This window comes from Brachycentrus maculatus, unplaced genomic scaffold, assembly GCF_059751285.1.
Source record: "Brachycentrus maculatus isolate JH-2025_06_01 unplaced genomic scaffold, ASM5975128v1 h1tg000259l, whole genome shotgun sequence".
Taxonomy (NCBI): domain Eukaryota; kingdom Metazoa; phylum Arthropoda; class Insecta; order Trichoptera; family Brachycentridae; genus Brachycentrus; species Brachycentrus maculatus.
In genome coordinates this window covers 944358-962147 of record NW_028281010.1, presented here as the reverse complement: position 1 = coordinate 962147, position 17790 = coordinate 944358, and the positions used below count along the sequence as shown (strand labels likewise).

General features: G+C 36.7%; 2 protein-coding genes across 3 annotated transcripts; one reads left to right on the top strand and one right to left on the bottom strand.

Moving 5' to 3' along the window:
* The first annotated feature begins 517 nt into the window (after window positions 1-517).
* On the top strand, window positions 518-3997 carry LOC148305884 (uncharacterized). Of its 2 annotated transcripts, none has more exons than XM_088265963.1 (3): window positions 518-876; window positions 1365-1754; window positions 2412-3997. In XM_088265963.1, exons 2-3 carry the CDS (start codon window positions 1418-1420, stop codon window positions 3731-3733), a joined length of 1659 nt encoding a protein of 552 aa, XP_088122089.1. In that variant the 5' UTR covers window positions 518-876; window positions 1365-1417; the 3' UTR covers window positions 3734-3997. The 2 variants fall into 2 exon arrangements, with proteins under 2 accessions (XP_088122089.1, XP_088122090.1); XM_088265964.1 differs by having other exon boundaries at window positions 1350-1754.
* A 5905-nt stretch (window positions 3998-9902) lies between these two features.
* LOC148305883 (protein CDV3 homolog) lies at window positions 9903-17612 on the bottom strand. The gene is made up of 4 exons (XM_088265961.1): window positions 17181-17612; window positions 12665-12841; window positions 11274-11615; window positions 9903-10042 (listed from the first exon to the last, which is right to left on the bottom strand). The coding sequence occupies exons 1-3, from the start codon at window positions 17367-17369 to the stop codon at window positions 11280-11282; spliced, it is 702 nt and encodes a 233-aa protein (XP_088122087.1). The 5' UTR covers window positions 17370-17612; the 3' UTR covers window positions 9903-10042; window positions 11274-11279.
* Window positions 17613-17790: the final 178 nt, after the last annotated feature.

Genomic DNA, 17790 nt, shown 5'->3' with positions numbered 1-17790 from the left:
GCTTTCATTATTTTATAAAAAAATGCCTTGAGTGAAACTGAGTGGCCACAAATAATTGATTGAATTCAGAAGGGTTAATCCAGGTTAAAATAGCTAAAAAAATAAATGTTCCAGGTATGATATCCAAAGAAGAATAAAAATATTTTTGAATCTGGTTCTTATAAAAACTGCCAGAAAAAGAATTACTTCAAATCGCAAAGATGGAATTTTGGTTAATGAATCATTTAAAAATTGTCTTAGTATATTTTCAAAGCTCTCTGCTGAACTGGAAAGTCAATGCAACAATGATTTTGACAAGTATAATGAAAAAAACGTACTTCCTATACAATAGGGAAATGCGTTTTGAACACGTATTTATGGAATTCATATATAAATAGTTTCATCAGCTGCAAATAGATTATCAACTTTCTTTGAAAGAAAAGTTAAGGTAGGTAGGTACTTAGATATTGCTCTCTGGTTACTGTTCATACTGATGATGTATATTGTCTATAGATTTTATAATTGTCTCTGCGCCCATCTCGACTGCTTCGTGCTTTCTCTGCGCAGGTTAATTTTCTGGAAATTACAATTCGAATGAATAGTAATTAACGATAATTATCTACTTTATTAAAGAAAACTAATGGGTTGTCTGGATAATTGGTTTTATTGTGCTAATTAACGAGCCCTATCCCTTATTATAGCATAATTAATACAGGGAGTAGTGGTTGTCAAAATTGACTCACCTGAATTTCCAAAAGCGTAGGTAAAGTAATGAAGAGATCACTCGCGATTCTTTAGTGAGTTTTCAAACTTGAACAAATTCTCGAGATTAATTTACATCATATGAATTTGGACACACTCAAAATGTTGTAATTAAAAATGAATTACGTGTATGTGGTAGGTGAAGATACTTATTACTCATCGGGAATATTATATGTATATATGATTTATGTATGTAATATGTTTTGAAAAAAAAAATAATAAAAAAAAATAAGCTGACGACACTGATTCCGAAGCTTCCGAAACTAGTCTTCACAAAATATAATACTCAAGTGGTAAAAACACAAATAGTTTATTTATTGTGTCATCATGTCATACCCCAAAGTGAATGGCGAAACAATATGTTTTGAAATAAAAAAATAATAATAAAAAAAATAAGATGACGACACTGATTCCGAAGCTTCCGAAACTAGTCTTCACAAAATATAATACTCAAGTGGTAAAAACACAAATTAGTTTATTTATAATTTCATAATGTCATACCACAAAGTGAATGGCGCGACAATAAATAACGTTGCAATATTTTTGTTGTTGTTTCTTCTGTCCAGGCCATGCTAGAGGGAACGGATCACATCTATTTTTCTAAATAGTTATTATATTTACAGGAAAAAAATATATTTTTCTCCTCAACAACGACTTAAGATTGAGAGAGATAAAGATGGATCTGTCTTCAGATCATGTTAAGAATGATCCGGGAGATGTAGAAGAGGATACTCTAATACACTCTGCTGATGAAGGGACAATACTCGAGAGTAACTATAATTTACGACAGTGTAATGCCGGCTTGTCGTACTCCGGGATTATCAAACCGGAAGATCTCATTGTCAAAGAGGAACCAGGAACTGTTGATACTCCTCACACAGGGGATAACATGAACGACGAGCTCAAAAAAGAACCACAAAGTGATGATACTCTCCACACTGAGATGGATTTAGATCATCCTGATATTGAACAAGAGTGCGCGGAAACCACAAGCAGACTTGATGCTGATTCTAGTAAGTATCACTGTGCACATAGAGATGAATCTACACATGTGTAACGCTGTCTCACAGAGAGACGCTACGCTCGGCAGAATGTGCTACGAAATGTGCTAGAAGAATGTGCTAGAAAATGTGCTACGCTCTGCCGAGCGTAGCACACATTCTAGCACATTCCCCCTTGGCACATTGACCCCTTCCATTATCATTAACGTTTCAAGGCATTTCGTTTCTCAAAGACATCGATTTTTGGCCTTTCACGGATTTTTACAGTCTACTTTATATACAAAATGTAAGGAATGTTAGTGCCTTAACTAGTCAAGTTTTTATGGCCTTGGAGATTTATTACCTCTCCCAACCTGGTCATGGCATTCTTAGCTATCGCAATCTGGCGTTTGATTTTGTCAGTATAATCTCCATTTTCTGATAGAATTGACGCGAAATAAATGAACTACTACAGTCTTTATGCCGGACAAGGCATTCGTCCTTTGTTGTTCAAGGTTGGATATGTTTCTACTCCCAATATTCGTGTGTAGTGTACAGTGCACCTCGGTGAATCGACGTATTGATCACACGATTGATAATTGTGTGATGGAAAAGTAATCCGTCTTACGTTCTGGTTTTGGGCATCATTCTGTTAACCACTGCTAAAAAATATTATCATTTTGTTTTCAGATTCAATTGAGATATTAATAAAACCTAGATGTTCGGAGAACACAAGTCATCATCTTTCTATGAGTAGCAGAAAAATTAATTCAACACAGTGTTATTATACATCTTCACATAAGACGTTAAAAAAACACACTTTACATACTGGGGAGAAGCCATTCCCTTGTTCAGAGTGTGATTACAAATGCTTAAAGAAAGCAACATTGAAGAGACACATGTTAACTCACACTGGGGAGAAACCGTTCTCTTGTTCAGAGTGTGATCACAAATGTTCAGAGAAAGGAAATTTAAAAACTCACATGTTAACCCACACTGGGGAGAGACCGTTCTCTTGTACAGAGTGTGACTATAAATGTTCAGAGAAAGGATCATTAAAGAGACACATGCTCACTCATACTGGTGAGAAACCATTCTCTTGTTCCGAGTGTGATTTCAAATGTTCAGAGAAAGGATCATTAAAAAGACACATGTCAACTCACACTGGAGACAAACCATTCTCTTGTTCAAAGTGTGTTTATAAATGTTCATCAAAAGGGAATTTAAAGAGCCACATGTTTACACATACTGATGAGAGACCGATCTCTTGTACAGAGTGTGACTACAAATGTTCTGAGAAGGGCTCATTAAAAAGACATTTGCTCACTCATACCGGGGAGAAACCATTCGCTTGTTCCGAGTGTATTTTTAAATGTTCAGAGAAAGGAACATTAAAAAGACACATGTCAACTCACACTGGAGAGAAACCGTTCTCTTGCTCAAAGTGTGCTTATGTCTGTTCAGAGAAAGGATCATTAAAGAGACACATGGTTACTCATACTGGGGAGAAAACGTTCGCGTGTTTCGAGTGTGATTATAAATGTTCAGAGAAAGGATCATTAAAGAGACACATGTCAACTCACACAGGAGAGAAACCATTTTCTTGTTCAATGTGTGTTTATAAATGTTCAGAAAGAGCATCATTAAAGAGACACATGTCAATTCATACTAAAGAGAAACCATTCTCTTGTTCAAAGTGTAATTACAAATGTTCAGAGAATGGAAATATGAAGCGGCATATGTTGACTCATACTGGGGTGAAACCATTCTCTTGTTCAGAATGTGATTATAAATGTTCACGGAAAGAAAAATTAAATCGTCACATGTTTACTCATACTGGTGAAAAACCATTCTCTTGTTCAGAGTGTGATTACAAGTGTTTTGACAAAAGGTCATTAGAAAGCCACGTGTTTAGTCATACTGACGAGACACCGTTCTCTTGTTCAGAGTGTAATTATAAATGTTCAAAGAAAACATCATTGAAAAGACACATGTTTACTCATACTGGGTAGAAACCTTTCTATTATTTATCGTGTAGTTACAAATGTTCAGAGAAAGGAAATTTAGTGAAGTTAAAAGGATTTTTTTATGTAAATTTAAATACATATGGGAGAATCTGGAAACGGTCGCTGGTCAAATAAAATTTATGTGGAAAAAACTATATAGTTATTATTTTATTCTATAAAATGCAGTTCCGCCAAGAAATTACAGTACAAAACTTAAATTTAATTTAATAATTTAACTTTGATGTCTTGAATGGTAAATGGTGACGTAAAAATAAAATATAAATAAAACATTTTGTTGACTCTGTCCGTCCTTCTGTCTGTGGTAAGGGTGTCTTTTATTATTAAGTCAAGGGATCTCGCATCCCTTGTGTCACTGCTACAATATTCCTTCCTCTCCGTCACAGCTCACTCTCAAGACCTACACGAGTCATATATCTCACCACCTGCCTTGGTGGTAGGATCTTCACTTTCTCAGAGTCCAGTAGTTGTCCTCCAAGGATGTGACTCCAGTGCGAGCGAGTGCGTCACAGTTATAGAGAATGTGGATTAGTGTTTCGTTATCCTTCATACAAAATCTGCATACCGGGGAGCTATATAGTCCAATTTTTGTCATGTGTTTCCTCAGTCATTTATTTATTTACGGCATTACTGCCTTTTACAAAAAATAACACAGAAATTAGATATTAAGATAGATAACATATAAAATAATAATAAATGATTTATAGGAAAAGGAAAAAATAATGAAAAAAGAAAAAATGAGTACAAGTAATAAAAAAATACAAAACTTGGTGTAAAGTAAAAAAAAATACAAAATACCAACTTAAATTTTTTTTTTAAAGTTGGTACAAATTAGGGAAGTTATCACCATAAAATTCATACCAAGAGATCCAAAAAGTGCTTTGTAAATTTTGACTGAAAGATATTAATTGATGTACTAAAAATATCAATTTAAGGAGGCGGACAAAATATTTTGTCCGCCTCCAATGTGTAATGGTCAGCACGCTCGGCTACCGTTCTGGAGGACCCGGGTTTGATTCCCAGGGGGGGTAAAATAAATATGAGTGATTTTTTCACTGTAATATTTATTCAATATTACCCTGGACTGGTACCTGAAGCGGAGGGCTAATCACCTTTCCTTCATGTGTAAACGATTAAGAAAACACTGTGTTTATATGACGCAGTGCCCTATGCACCATTGGGGTGCGGATAAGGGTTTTATTTATATTATTATTAAAAATATCAACCAGTGGCCTGTATTCATTGCCATATCTTACAATTCTCGGAATAAGAGAGAACATATCGCTCACTCCTTTCAACGTCATATATCAAAAATTGACATTTTTCAGTTGTGCATGTTTTCGGAATGCCTAGAAAATGTACTATATCCCAGCAAAAGTGGCATATTTTTAACTAAATATTTACCCGCTACAGGGCAGAAAGTGTATTTTTCATTTTGAAAAAAAGGTATTGTTTAATTATTTTTTTTAAATATACTAAATATTTTTCAAATGGAGAAAAAACATTCAGGTTTTACCAAAAAAGATCTTTTGCACAGTAAAAAGTTCAATAAGTGGCTTGATATTTATTTTTAATACGTTATATTTTATTTTTAAACTTTAAAAACGATCTCCTGAAAAATCAAGTTTTTTGATATATGACGTTGAAAGGATTGAGCGATGTCTGATGGGCACAGTGGCGTAATTTACTTGCAGCTATGAAAAGGTAAAGAAAGGAAAGGTATCCATAAAATAAAATAAAAACATCACATATAAATAATCAATGTTTATACAAAAACAAAGTTTTTTATTTTATTATTAACGATAGTACAAAATAAAACAAAATTTACTTTTTAAAAAAAAAGAGCACATGGTGTCATCGAACATGTAGAAACACTATTTACCAAACTCAACACGGATGGAATATCAGCACTTTAATTTCAAATGGGCCTGTCTCGGCCATATCTGGCAGCCTGCCTGCCATATCGGCTATATCTGGTGCGTCTCGGCCATATCTGGTGCCTTCAGCACGTGTTTCAAACTCAACCTTGCCCGGAAGAAGGTTCGATCGTCCAAACTTTAAACTAAAAAATATCAACGGGGCGTTTCCTAAGGCAAATCAACAGAGTTCATGACTATCAGCCAATAGCCGTCAAATTCTGCTTCACTAATGTGTAAAGGCAACTAGCCGTAACTCAAGATGCGGCTGTATGGCGTAACACGGCTCAAAGCATTCTTATAGCTGGCCTCTATCATATACAATCACAGATTTTGCTCCATCTCTTTCCTTTACTGAGATATTCATTATCCAAGTAGTCGCAAAATTGTATTAATTTGATACATGCGTTGGCGAAAAGCATCATTTGAAGTTTACTATAAACGCGTTTATCCCAAAACTACTGTTTTTAACTTGCGGCTTTTTGCCTTTGCACATTAGTGCAAGCTTTACATTATAGTAACAATTTACAGCGAATCCCGGATTTTAAGCCACGGATTTAAAATTTTCCCGCAAATTGCGTGTAATTATTTCAGTCCCGATATATTTTCCTACATTATATTACCCGCGTTTACGTTTTTTCTTCCCCCCAGTTTACGCGGAAAATATCCTGTCATTCGATTTTTGATGGTTCTCTTTTTTGACATTATTCGCGATCATCGTTAAAGTGCATTTTTTAATTTTTTAAATTGTTTTATTCGCAAGTCATTACAATTTTTACAAAAAAATTAAATTTAAAATGTTTTTTTTTAAATGCCCCCAAATTATACGTTACCTCCATTCAGGTTTTTGAATGCAAAAAAGTCATCTACATGATTTTAACAAAAAATAAATACAATTTAAACGTTGATGGTTTTTTTTTTTATATCCCGCATATACATTTTCCCTCCATTTAAGTATTTTTTCAGTCCCTTGAAAAATGTAAAATAAGGCTTACTCAAAGAGTACAGTTTAAACTCTGTTAATATATATAAATTAATGCATAATATGACTCCGTAACTCCGTGACAACACCCGCACGGATAAGGTGATTCTCCCGGCGAGCGAGCCTTCGCTTTTGCGGGCCCGTTGGCATGGAACACTCTTTGCCAGCAGTCGGAAACAGTGAGAGATGTTTACAACGAAAAAAAACAACCTAAAAAGGATTTTATTTCTGTCATTTTCAATCTCAGTAATTGAATCACAGCGAGACTTCCTAGAGGTAGTATTTTTAACCAAGAATGGCCTTAATTATCATTCTCACAGTACTAATGTGTAAAGGCACCTAGCCGTAACTCAAGTTGCGGCTGTTTGGCGTAACACGGCTTAAAGCATTCTCATAACTGGCCTCTATCATATACAATCACAGATTTTGCTCCATCTCTTTCCTTTACCGAGATATTCATTATCCAAATAGCCGCAAAATTGTATTAATTTGATACATGTGTTGGCAAAAAGCATCAGTTTAAGTTAACTATAAACTCGTTTATCTCAAAACTACTGTTTTTAACTTGCGGCTTTTTGCCTTTGCACATCAGAGTACCACCGCAAAGCCAGAAGCAAATGAGGTGCTGAAAAATAGCTCCGAAATCAGAAAGTAAATGTCTCATTTGATACCCAACACTGTCTTTATTTTTGTGGTATTTTTGCATTTATACATTATACTATTCATTTTTTTTTATACTTATCGCTCACTCCTTTCAAAAACGTCATAAATCAAAAATTTACAATTTTCAGTTGTGCATTTTTTCGGAATGCCCGGAAAATGTACTACATCCCAGCAAAAGCGGCATATTTTTAACTTAATATTTACCCGCTACAGGGCAGAAAGCCCTGTTGTTTTTGCGTTTTGAAGAAAAGGTATTGTTTAATAAATTTTTTATATACTAAATATTTTTCAAATGGAGAAAAAACCTACAGGTTTTACTTAAAAAGATCTGTTGCACAGTAAAAAGTTCAATTAGTGGCTTGATATTTATTTTTAATACATTGTGTTATATTTTTAAACTTTAAAATCGTTCTCCTGTAAAATCAAGTTTTTTGATTTATGACCTTCTTGAAAGGAGTGAGCGATATGTTATTTTCCGAAGCAGTATCATTTGATAACTCTCTATTTGACAAACAGCATGACACTGAATTTTTTAAACGCACAAATTTACATATCGTCCCAATGATGCTGGCATTTTGACAACGTCTATGCTGAAATTAAGGTATTTTGTGCGGAAACATTCCACAAATAGATGTTTGTAACGGAGTAGATCACTTCACGAGCCACCTTATGTAGGAACGTGACCAATAACTGAGAGACAACTACAGTGTGCAAAAAAATAATGAATTCCTCTTATTCGCATAACAGAAAAGCAAGATTAACCCATTCCTGACGGTGCTAAAAACTTCCGTGCGCATTGGTGATATGTATTTTGTATACCGTATGAAAATGCCATTTAAAAACGGGAAAAATGCGAAAATTTCTAAATGTCGCTATTATTGACCATAGTTGAAGTAGAAATGTGACAATTTTATAATGTTAGCTCTGGTAAGTGTCTAAAAATGGAAAAAAAATACATCGCTAGTAGCCGCAATAGCTGACGTAGCAACGCGACCACCCCGAATGACGACTTGCGCGCTACTAAAAAGAAATTGTGGAAACAGTATCAAAGCACGGATTCTATCCCCGTTTTTTTTACAAATTATATTTCCGTCACTGCAAATGAATAACGTTATATGATAATTTATGTATTAATTTTAAATCAAACACAGATTTTTCGAGTCTACTAAGTTGTATTTTATTAACAAAAACACATAAAAAATTATATTGTGACAATTGTTTCGCCTTGTTAGGGCATTATCAAGGTTTGATAATGCCCTAACAAGGCGAAACAATTGTCACAATATAATTTTTTATGTGTTTTTGTTAATAAAATACAACTTAGTAGACTCGAAAAATCTGTGTTAGATTTAAAATTAATACATAAATTAAAATGGAGTTCTACAAATTAAACGCCAAATCAATAAATTATATGATAATACTTTTACGTAATACATGATTATATTACGGAGGAATACTAAAATTGTGAGCCCGTACCTATTATATTTTATATGGATATTCTCGTTATTAGAGTCGAATTGTAGTAAATACATATCACCGGGAGGGAAAGGTTATACACACAATTTAAACAATTTTTTTGCGGAGTATGTGGGATTATTATAACCCAAACAAAGCTAGTTCCGAAGGAGTGTGGATGTGAAGTTCTTGAGGGGAATAGGACCTATTCATTTTGGCCAACACCGCAATTGTTATACGACTAAAATTCCCAGATTTAAATCAGTTTCATCCCGTGAATCGTTCGTAATTTCATCTTTATTTACAACGTGAACCGATTTTGGGCAGTCCATGTTACACTCTTGTACAGAAGGTTTGCGAGTTTGCGAGTCACCTTGCTTTCCGTGTGCTTTGCGAAAAGAAACCAGTTCGGAGTGGTCGATGTGTGAGTGGGATGGATTCTCCATTTGCGCGGGGATCACTTCAATCGGAATCTCCCAACAATTACAAAGACACATCTTTAAAAATATATATATATACATATATAAATCGGTATTGCATACAATTTTTTGAGCTTATCCCAATTTTCATTTACAAATTCTGCATTTTCGTTATTTAATTCGCAATTTTTTATGTCGATATCTCAAAACACAGAAGAAGAAGAATACGGGGAAGTATGGGCATTCACGGGGATCACACTGGCCGGTTTAAGTGATCACTTTATAGTCGTGTAACATTGACCGTTCTACCCGTGATTGAAAACCGCGCTAATCCAATTTTGCAAGTTATATGTACGCCTCAATTGAAAAGGTCTATCGTGTTTTTTTTTTAAAATAAGCCAAATAAAATAACTCCGCTTCCGTAGTGTAATGGTCAGCACGCTCGGCTGCCGTACTATAGGTCCCGGAATCAATTCCCAGGGGGGGGGGTCAAATAAATATAAGTGATTACTTCCCCCCCGTGAGAATCGAACCCGGGACCTCCTGTGCGGTAATCGAGCGTGCCGACCATCACACTACAGAGGCGGACAGATAAACCAATCCCTCTTCCACGTTCTTCTTCATCCGCGTCTGAGATATCTGCAAAGCAAATGGGCGTCGCGTGATCCGGAAGTTCCGGAGAGTCGAGAGCCACCACCGTGCCGGTGTGCCGGCGGACAGCCGGCCGCCCGGCAAGTGGAGGGGTGGCCGTACCGGGGGGAGGTTTGAAATATAGGTATGTGTGTGTGTGATACGATCTAGTGCTCGGCCGCGGCGCGTTGGACGACTGCGGTCACACGAGCTCACGACAGCCGCAATAGACCTAGAAAACAAAGGATAATTTAAAATACATTTTGAATGGGGTAAAATACATTTGGGTAGTGTGTTTTCTAGGGATGGAAAGATTGATAAAGACATAAAAAAGAGAGTGAATGCTGGGTGCACCATTCACAAAGTGAATGGTGCACTGAAATCAGTTTGGCAAATAAAAACCTATCAGCGAAAGCTGAACTGGCAGTGCACAATGGAGTCCTGGTTCCGACCCTAATGTATGGAAGTGAAACATGGAGTTGGCAAAAGAAGGATGAAAGTAGACTGAATGCAGTCGAAATGCGATCTCTCAGAAGAATGTGCGACAAAACGATCTATGATAGATGTGCGAATAGTGAAATAAGGAAGGAATGCAAAGCTGAGATAAGCATTATCGATAAAATTAAGAAAGGTGTGTTGAGACGGTTTGGACATGTAGAACGAATGAGTGAGGAAAGAACGATAAAACAAATTTATGAGGCGAATGTAATTGGCAAAAGAAGCCGAGGAAGACCGAGAAAAACATGGCACGATCGGGTATGCCAAATACTTGAAAGTGGTCAGGTTAGGAGTCGTAACAATCGGCGGGTATGCATGAGGAGATGCATGAAGAATGTTTGCAAAGACAGAGTGATGTGGCGTTCTATTCTCTCTGCCTACCCCTGCGGAATAAACTAATAAATCGAAATAAACTATGAATGCGGGAAAACAATGAATGCGGGAAAACAATGAATGCGGGAAAACAATGAATGCGGGATAAAGAAGTCAATACACAAGGAGATACGATGGAGTAAAGATACCGTCCTCCCAATCTGCATAACCATTAGTAGGTGGAAATTTCAAGAATACAAGTTTTATATGTTAATAAATGTATTTATTAAAAAAAATACAAAGTTGAACAGAACCCGAAGACCTTCAGACCTCTTCTGCTGTATCCATCACACAAGCTTTCCATAGTCTGTATCCCACACGTTGAAATATTGTCGTCGAATGTAACAAAATTCAGAAAATTAAAAAAAAAAACAGACAAATTATATCAAATATGTAGCATAATTCAAACGATGAATGCGGTAAAATGGTGGATAGAAACAATCGATGCAATCTATTTTTATATGAAATGAATTCGGGGTAGAAGAAATAAACGACACATCCGGGAAAATGATTATTCGAGGAACGATAGATAGAGGTTTTACTGTATACAAAATTGTGTACATTTTCATCAAATATAGTCATTTCAAACCCACCTCAGGCTAGCTGTCGTCGGTGAGCGAAGAGTAGCGGTTGCCGAGCGCGAGGGGCTGCGGGCCCGCGCGGGGCGCGGCGCCGCCGGCGGGCGCGCTGGCGCTCCAGGCGCCCCCCGCGGCGCGGCCCGGCGGCGCGGCGCCGCCCAGCGTGGGGAAGTACTCCTCGCTGTGGATGTCGGGCGCGTGCGGCTTGGCGCGCCGCGGGCCGCCCTCGGCCGCCGGGCCCGCGGCCAGGCGGTTGCGCAGCGAGGGCGGGATGTAGCCCCCGGAGGGCGCGGCGGCCGCGGGAGGCGGCGCCGCGCGCTCCGGCTCCCTCTCTTCACGGCCCCCTTCAGACGGCTCCTGCAACGTGACGCATATCTTTGTTATTTCTTAATTTCACATATTCAATAAATCTCGCCACTTAGTTTTAACCGTTTCCACTCTGACCATTTTTTCTCACAACTGATCAGCTATTCTGATAAAAAAAATGCGACGTTTTTCTACCATTAAAATAAATATTTTAGCTCCCTAATTTTGGGACACTCTATCTGGCAATTCGTATGATCATGTTAATTAAGATTAACTGTATGAATATACTTGGGTGATAGAGAAATCAGTGATTAAAGTTATACCTGCGCTGGGTCAGACATTGTGGCCCACGGAGCTGCCTACTAGAATCATACGGGCCAGAATGTTTGGCCTACAGAGTGGTAAGAAAAGGTCTGTCAGAAGTCTAGATGCTTCTGTATCAGGTCTGGGAATGCGGTGGGACAGCTCTCAATGTACCTCGCTTATTATTATAGAGAAGGTCTGTCAGGAAGCCTAGATGCTTCTGTATCAGGTCTGGGAATGCGGTGGGACAGCTCTCAATGTACCTCGCTTATTATTATAGAGAAGGTCTGTCAGGAAGCCTAGATGCTTCTGTATCAGGTCTGGGAATGCGGTGGGACAGCTCTCAATGTACCTCGCTTATTATTATAGAGAAGGTCTGTCAGGAAGCCTAGATGCTTCTGTATCAGGTCTGGGAATGCGGTGGGACAGCTCTCAATGTACCTCGCTTATTATTATAGAGAAGGTCTGTCAGGAAGCCTCTAGGCTTCTATGCTGACCTGATACAGAAGCATCTATGCTTCTGTATCAGGTCTGGGAATGCGGTGGGACAGCTCTCAATGTACCTCGCTTATTATTATAGAGAAGGTCTGTCAGGAAGCCTAGATGCTTCTGTATCAGGTCTGGGAATGCGGTGGGACAGCTTTCAAAAAGTTCTTGATTTCACATTCATTTTCTTATAGTTCATGGTTTCAACTTAGCGCATTAGTAAATTGAGAACTTCCTATGTAATTTTCCCGATGAGTGATTTCTTGTACTAATTTTGGGACATGGGATAAGACACGACAAGCGGTACTCACGTTGCCCTTGTTCCAGGGCCCCCGCACGCCGGCGCCTCCGGCCATCTGCGCGGCGCCCCCCTCCCCCTCGCCGCCCGCGCCGCCGCCCTCGCGCTGCTCCTGCCCCGTCAGCGGCTGGATCTTCAGCCCCGTGTAGTCCTTCTTGGCCACCTCGTACTCCCGCCACTCGTCCTCATCCTGCAACGACAAGCGTTAGCGTTATCTTACACCAGAGGACACATACATGCTTACGTGATTCATCTGCGAAAACCACAGCGTAGGACCCTTATCTATAATAATAAATAAAAAAATTGTACAACTTATAGGGCGCACACGCCGCTGCGGTGAACGCCCCGCGCGTTTATGAACATACAAAGTGACGTCACCAAGTCTTTATAAGCCAAAGCAAAGCAGAGTACTCTCTCTCTTCCGCCACTGATGCCGCAATGTGACTGTCGATACGTACTACATCTGTGTCTCGAGTAACCAAAGTTTTGTAGCATTTTATTTATATTCACTCTCTCTCACTCAAACCCTTATCTGCACCCCAATGGTGCATAGGGCACTGCATCATATAAACACAGTGTTATCTCGATTGTTAACACGTGAAGGAAAGGTGATCAGCCCTCCGCTTCAGGTACCAGTCCAGAGTAATATTCAATATACATTACAGTGAAAAAAATCACATATATTTATTTGACCCCCCTAGGAACGGAACCCGGGACCTCCAGAACGGTAGCCGAGCGTGCTGACCATTACACTACGGAGGCGGATATATATATATATATATATATATATATATATATATATATATATATATATATATATATATATATATATATATATATATATATATATATATATATATATATATATATATATATATATATATATATATATATATATATATATATATATATATATATATATATATATATATATATATATATATATATATATATATATATATATATATATATATATATATATATATATATATATATATATATATATATATATATATATATATATATATATATATATATATATATATATATATATATATATATATATATATATATATATATATATATATATATATATATATATATATATATATATATATATATATATATATATATATATATATATATATATATATATATATATATATATATATATATATATATATATATATATATATATATATATATATATATATATATATATATATATATATATATATATATATATATATATATATATATATATATATATATATATATATATATATATATATATATATATATATATATATATATATATATATATATATATATATATATATATATATATATATATATACCGCAAGCAGTCAGAAACGGTGAGAGTAAGATGATCTTTAGAAAAAAAACTAAAAATGCATTTGTTTGCTGAATCATTTCCACTATCTCCTTTTCCCCAATTCATTCACAGTGAAGCGCCCTCACAGTGAAGCGCCCTTGAGGTAGTAGGTACCTCACAAAAGCATTGCTGTATAAGTTGTCCAGTACATAAATGAGACGGCACGCAACAACAGTGTGTTCAAACAAATATATATTTACAAATCGCGAACGTGTTCCATTAATGTCAACATTTTTCAGCTGTTTGTGAATGTGTTGAAACGTATGTCGCTCACTCCTTTCAAGAACGTCATAAATCAAAAAACTTGATTTTTCAGGAGAGCGTTTTTAAAGTTTAAAAATATAACACAATGTTTTAAAAATAAATATCAAGCCACTTATTGAACTTTTTACTGTGCAACAAATCTTTTTAGGTAAAACTTGAAGGTTTTTTCTCCATTTGAAAAATGTTTAGTTTATTTAAAAAAATAATTAAACAATACCTTTTCTTCAAAATGCAAAAACAACACTTTCTGCCCTGTAGCGGGTAAATATTAAGTTAAAAATATGCCTCTTTTGCTGGGATATAATATATTTTCTGGGCATTCCGAAAACACGCACAGCTGAAAATTGACGATTTTTGATTTATGACGTTCTTGAAAGGAGTAAGCGGTGTATGAAATTATTTATAACCTTTGCATTATTTAATGACATCTCAATATAGATGAAGAATTCGTTCGCCTCCATAGTGTAATGGTCAGCACGCTCGGCTACCGTTCTGGAGGTCCCGGGTTCGATTCCGAAGGGGGGTAAAATAAATATAAGTGATTTTTTCACTCTAATATTTATTCAATATTACCCTGGACTGGTACCTGAAGCGGAGAGCTTATCACCATTCCTTCGTGTTAACAACGATCAAGACACTGTGTTTATATAATGCAGTGCCCTATGCACCATTGGGGTGCGGATAAGGGTTTGAAGTGAATAGATGAAGAATGTTCCGTGTTCCGTGTCTGTCTGCTGTGCTGGTCGGGGTTGTGGGCGTCTGCGTACCGGCCAACGTCGAGTCGGAATCGGATGTAGCTGACTAATTGAACTAAATACTAATCCCTTTCACTGCCTACACTGGGGTACTTCTAGAAAATTTGGTGGTGGATTTACAAACTTATATTTATTTAGATTGGCAGTGACAGGTATATTGAAAGCTTTTAAATGTTAATTCACGGTAAAATCGGGATACAATTTTGTTTTGTATCACATTTTCAGTAAATTTCGCAACTAAGTTAAAAAAAAAAAAATTGCTTAGCAAGAGCAGATCTGTCAGGAAGCCTAGATGCTTCTGTATCAGATCTGGGAATGCTTCTGTATCAGCTGTCAATATTATCTCTGCCTACCCCTGCAGTGAAGAGACGTGTAGGTTAGTATGTTATAAATAAACCCGCGTATACCACAACTTGCTTTTATTATCCATAAACTCATTAAATAACGTCGCTGGAGACAATTTTGAGGTTTGGGGCTACCAGGAGCACAGAAGAGCTGGGAGTATTACCAACGCACATAATATTGTCAATATCTGCGATATATTTGCATAGGATAAGGTTGTATTGTGGTCTATTCTCTCTGCCTACCCCTACTGGGAAGAGACGTGATGGTAGGCTAGTATATTATTAATAAACCCGCATATACCACAACTTGCTTCCAATATCCATAAACTCGTTAAATACAGCCATTGGAGACAATTTTGAGGTTTGGCGCTACCAGGAGTACAGAAGAGTTAGGAGGATCATCAATGTAAACACATAATATTGTCGGAGTTCCTACTTCAATTGTGGCGTTGTGTTCTATTTTCTCTGCCTATCCCAGCGGGGAAGAGGAAGACGTGATGGTGAGTTAGTGTGTTACTAGCCGTGTATACCACAACTTGCTTACATTACCCATAAACTCGCTAAATACAGCCATTGGAGACGATTTTGAGGTAGGTGCTACCAGGAGCACAGAAGTATTGGGAGGATTGCCAACGTACATAATACTGTCAGAGTTCCTATTTGCAATGTGCTAGTATATAAGACAAAGTGGTGTAGAATTCTATTATCTCTGCCTACCCCTGCGGAGAAGAGACGTGATTAAGACATTATCAAACACTCAGAGTGTTTGATAATGTCTTAATAAGACGAAACGCGTCACGTATTAACATATACATAAATAAATGTAGAATTCAATCCAACAAACCTTGTTTTATTTTGGATATATTACCCAACAATTCAATATGGAATTCTACCAACTGTCTGCAGTTACAATAAATAGATGAACGATATGCCAGTTTGGTAAGTACTGATTTTTTTGTATTATTTTTTAACCGGTTCGACTCCAATTCCGTGATCGCCTTTGAGCTTGTCGCAAGCCAATAACAAATCCATTAGAAATATTTATTTAATAAGAACATATAGAGAAATCTATTAGGAAGATCAAGAAATACGCAGAGAAAGACCGAGGAAAACTTGGCACGTTCAGGTATGCCAAATACTTGAAAGTAGTCAGGTTAGGAGTAATAATCGTCGGGTATGTATGAGGAGATGCATGAATGTGGAAAAGGCGAAGAATATTTGCATCGACAGAGTTGTGTGGCGTTCTATTCTCTCTGCCTACCCCTGCAGAGAAGCGGCGTAGCGGTTAGTTAATTCATTGGATATTTTAGAACATAAAATATATTTTTTAATTACTTCCATCGTATAATTAAAACCCAGTTTATTATAACGTAATATATAATGAGTATAATTAGTCTTTGGGGCAGTATTTTACGAAAATAATCACTTTATATGTTACCAAAAAATATTACTATTGTTATGTATATTGTGAGGTTAGGTTAATTCAATTAATATTCATTACCCTATTTTAAAACTAACCTAAGATTATTTTATACTATCGACGAAATGTCAAAAACGCATAAGTACAAAATATACATTAAAATAATGGCTTGATTTGGCGAAAAGTTTTTTTCAAATTGCTTATTCATTAGTGCTACTTTTACTTCAAAAGAGAATGACGTCTGGCAAATTTGCCATACGTGTTCGTGACAGTAGAAACTGTTTTTTTTTCAAGCGGACATTTGAGCGAATAATTCAAGAGATATGTCGATTTATCAATTTCAATTTTACCCCTGGCATTGCTGGTCCATCTTCGCCTTCCTGGCCCTGTCCCGGCTGGCGATCTTTTCTGACTTTTATATCGTTTTTCTGCTTGGTGTCTTCGATCTTTTTCACGATCTCCTCGGGTGTGGAGAATTTTTTTACGGTTTTCCCTTTTTTCCGGTCCTTTTTGGCGAAGAAATCGTCTAGATCTGCCATGGCTCTACCGAACTGTCGAAATAAATGTCTTTTATTAAACTCACAAACGATAATCGCGGCCGTTGATAAGGAAAATCTCGAGTCAGCCGACGAATATCGGTCGGCGATACTACATGTGTCCGGAGCGATCCTCACCGAGAGCAGCGGTCAAAATAAAGTTTAGTTTATAAAAAAGTCAAATTTGCTGTACGAAATGAATGTCATGTCATAGGTATCAGTAATGCTTTTTTGGCGAGGGACCTTTTCACTAACATACGAGTTTTGTCATACAGTCGTGCTTTGGCGGGGAGTGCGAATTAACATGCTGCAGTCACGGTGTTAAAAAAATATATTACTTTGTCTATGGTCACAGTGACCTTATGAAAAAAAATACAACCCCTCTCATATAACGATCATTTCGTTTTACGATCATTACGATAAG